Source organism: Carassius carassius, chromosome 28, assembly GCF_963082965.1.
Source record: "Carassius carassius chromosome 28, fCarCar2.1, whole genome shotgun sequence".
In the NCBI taxonomy this organism is placed as follows: domain Eukaryota; kingdom Metazoa; phylum Chordata; class Actinopteri; order Cypriniformes; family Cyprinidae; genus Carassius; species Carassius carassius.
Window position 1 is genome coordinate 858,844 of NC_081782.1, and position 2,500 is coordinate 861,343.

Genomic DNA, 2,500 nt, shown 5'->3' on the forward strand with positions numbered 1-2,500 from the left:
CTACTGTAAATATATGAAAACGTAATTTTTGATTAGTAATATGCATTGCTAAGAACTTCATTTGAACAACTTTAAAGATGATTTTCTCAGTATTTAGATTTTTTTGCTCCCTCAGATTCCAGATTTTCAAATAGTTGTATCTCAGACAGATATTGTCCTCCTAACAAAACCATACATCAGTGGAAAGAGTATTTATTGACCCTTATGACTGGTTTTGTGGTCCAGGGTCCCCTTTTTTCTGTATGACTTTAACCATGGAGCATTGAGTAATAAACACCTTAAAATTCCAAAAGAACTAGTAACATTTAATGCAATCCCAGCATGCATTGCATTCAGCTCAATAAGTCAAAGTGCAAAAATAATTCAGATGAACCATTTAGAAGATTTCAGATCTGTCATTTAAGGTTCTGTTCCTCAGTAGGGTGCTGCCTATGTAGACAGCGAAGGGCTCAGTAGGTTTTGGAACAGAGCTGAAGACAAACATTTATATAAAACATAATTCATCTGCATACAAGAGTATTGATGATGCTGTGTGATTACCCATGAGCCCTCACTTTTCTGTTTTACTGAGATTATTCATGTTCGGCTCACAGTGTGTGATGAATCACAAGAATCAGGAATGAATCAGGAGTCAATCTTGTGAATCAGGAGTGAGTCACGTTAATCAGTAGTGAATCAGGAGTGAGTCACGTGAATCAGAACTGAGTCAGGTGAATCAGGAGTGAGTCACATGAATCAGGAGTGAGTCAGGTTAATCAGGAGAGAGTCACATCAGGAGTGAGTCACATTAATTAGGAGTGAGTCATGTGAATCAGGTGAATCAGGATTGAGACACATGAATCAGGAGTGAATCAAGTTAATCAGGAGTGAATCGGGAGTGAATCAGGTGAATCAGGATTGAGACACATGAATCAGGAGTGAATCAGGAGTGAGTCAGGTTAATCAGGAGTGAATCAGGAGTAAGTTAAGTTAATCAGGAGTGAGTCAACTAAATCAGTAGTGAGTCACACCAATCAGGAGTGAGTCATGTTACTCTGGAGTTAATCAGGAGTGAGTCACGTGAATCAGGAGTGAATAAGGAGTGAGTCACGTTAATCAGGAGTGAGTCAGGAGTGAGTCACATTAATTAGGAGTGAGTCATTTGAATCAGGGGTGAATCAGGTGAATCAGGATTGAGACACATGAATCAGGAGTGAGTCAAGTTAATCAGGAGTGAATCGGGAGTGATTCACGTAAAACAGGAGTGAGTCAAGTTAATCAGGAGTGAATCTGGAGTGAGTCATACGTATCAGGAGTGAATCAGGAGTGAGTCACACAAATCAGGATTGATTCAGGAGTTAGTCATACGAATCAGGAGTGAATCGCGAGTGAGTCACGTTAATCAGGAGTGAATCAAGAGTGAATCAGGATTTAATTTCATGAATCAGGAGTGAATCACGTGAATCAGGAGTGAGTCAAGTTAATCAGGAGTGAATCAGGAGTGAGTCACTTTAATCAGGAGTGAGTCACACAAATCAGGAGTGAATCGCGAGTGAGTCATGCGAATCAGGAGTGAATCAAGAGTGAATCAGGATTTAATTTCATGAATCAGGAGTGAATCCTGTGAGCCGCACATGAAGCATACTGTACTAATGCTTTATTACTGGAGGAAGTGGAGGTGTTTGTGTTTGTTTCACTCGATCTGTCTTCACACATACAGCGGACATCTGATTAACAATACAGTTCAGAAGCAATAAATCATGTGTAAACAAATGAAAAATAACTGGTGTTGTGTCTGTGAGGAGCAGGTGTTGGTTTATTGCTCATATCATTAACATAATGAGCGATTTCCTCTAACCTTCTTACCCATAATTCTGCAGGACTGTCCCCTGTATACATTATATCAGTGACAGTGTGTATTTATGACATCATGAAAGTGAGGAATAATTCTAATGTTTTCTGTTACATCATTCTGTAAAAGAAGATTAAACATTGTTAGATTAAATGCTGTTATATGTGTATTTAAAGAAAATTGTATGTGGACATGTATATTAAATATTTGTAAAATTATTTTTTGTTTATTATTTTTTGTTATCTCTGGTGGACTGATGACTGTGAACTTTCAATCCTATAATTCTATTGAAGTCAGTTTTCTGAGAGAATCTGGCAGGTTTCCATTAAATGAATGCTTTATTTTCTGCAGCTCTTCAGAGATGTTTGACGGAGTGAATGTTGTTCAGGTGAGACGTCCAGCTTCTGTGGCTCAGACCAACACAACAACAACAAAATCATCACAAATATATATGAATGCATCAGTCGTGGCTCAGTCATACAGCACAAAAGCAGTTATAAGTAGCACAGCTATATGTGTAGAAATAGACAATAATACATTGTATCGGTCAAAATGTTTCTTTTATGCCAAAAATCATTAGGATATTAAGTAAAGATCATGTTCCATGAAGATATTCAGTAAACTTCCTACCATAAATATATAAAATGTAATTTTTGATAAGTAATATGC

At 37.4% G+C, this 2,500-nt stretch overlaps 1 protein-coding gene and 1 long non-coding RNA gene across 17 annotated transcripts in view; both read left to right on the forward strand.

Annotated features, from left to right (window-relative positions):
* Window positions 1-2,500, forward strand: part of LOC132107648 (arf-GAP with Rho-GAP domain, ANK repeat and PH domain-containing protein 1-like) — a 92,362-nt gene that overhangs the window by 52,820 nt on the left and 37,042 nt on the right. For all 5 annotated transcript variants that reach the window (XR_009424320.1, XM_059513757.1, XM_059513755.1 and 2 more), the window contains one exon: window positions 2,183-2,219. Coding sequence is in view for 4 of the 5 variants with exons in the window: in XM_059513757.1 (XP_059369740.1) it covers window positions 2,183-2,208 (26 nt within the window). In the remaining variant the exon portion in view is untranslated. The remainder of the gene's footprint in view (window positions 1-2,182; window positions 2,220-2,500) is intronic.
* Window positions 386-2,048, forward strand: LOC132107658 (uncharacterized). 12 transcript variants are annotated; one of them, XR_009424330.1, is made up of 4 exons: window positions 386-741; window positions 816-968; window positions 1,018-1,090; window positions 1,162-2,048. It is a non-coding gene; the product is annotated as an uncharacterized LOC132107658 (long non-coding RNA). The 12 variants fall into 12 exon arrangements; XR_009424323.1 differs by adding an exon at window positions 776-815 and having other exon boundaries at window positions 386-710; window positions 887-1,059; XR_009424333.1 differs by having other exon boundaries at window positions 386-639; window positions 711-741; window positions 816-1,059.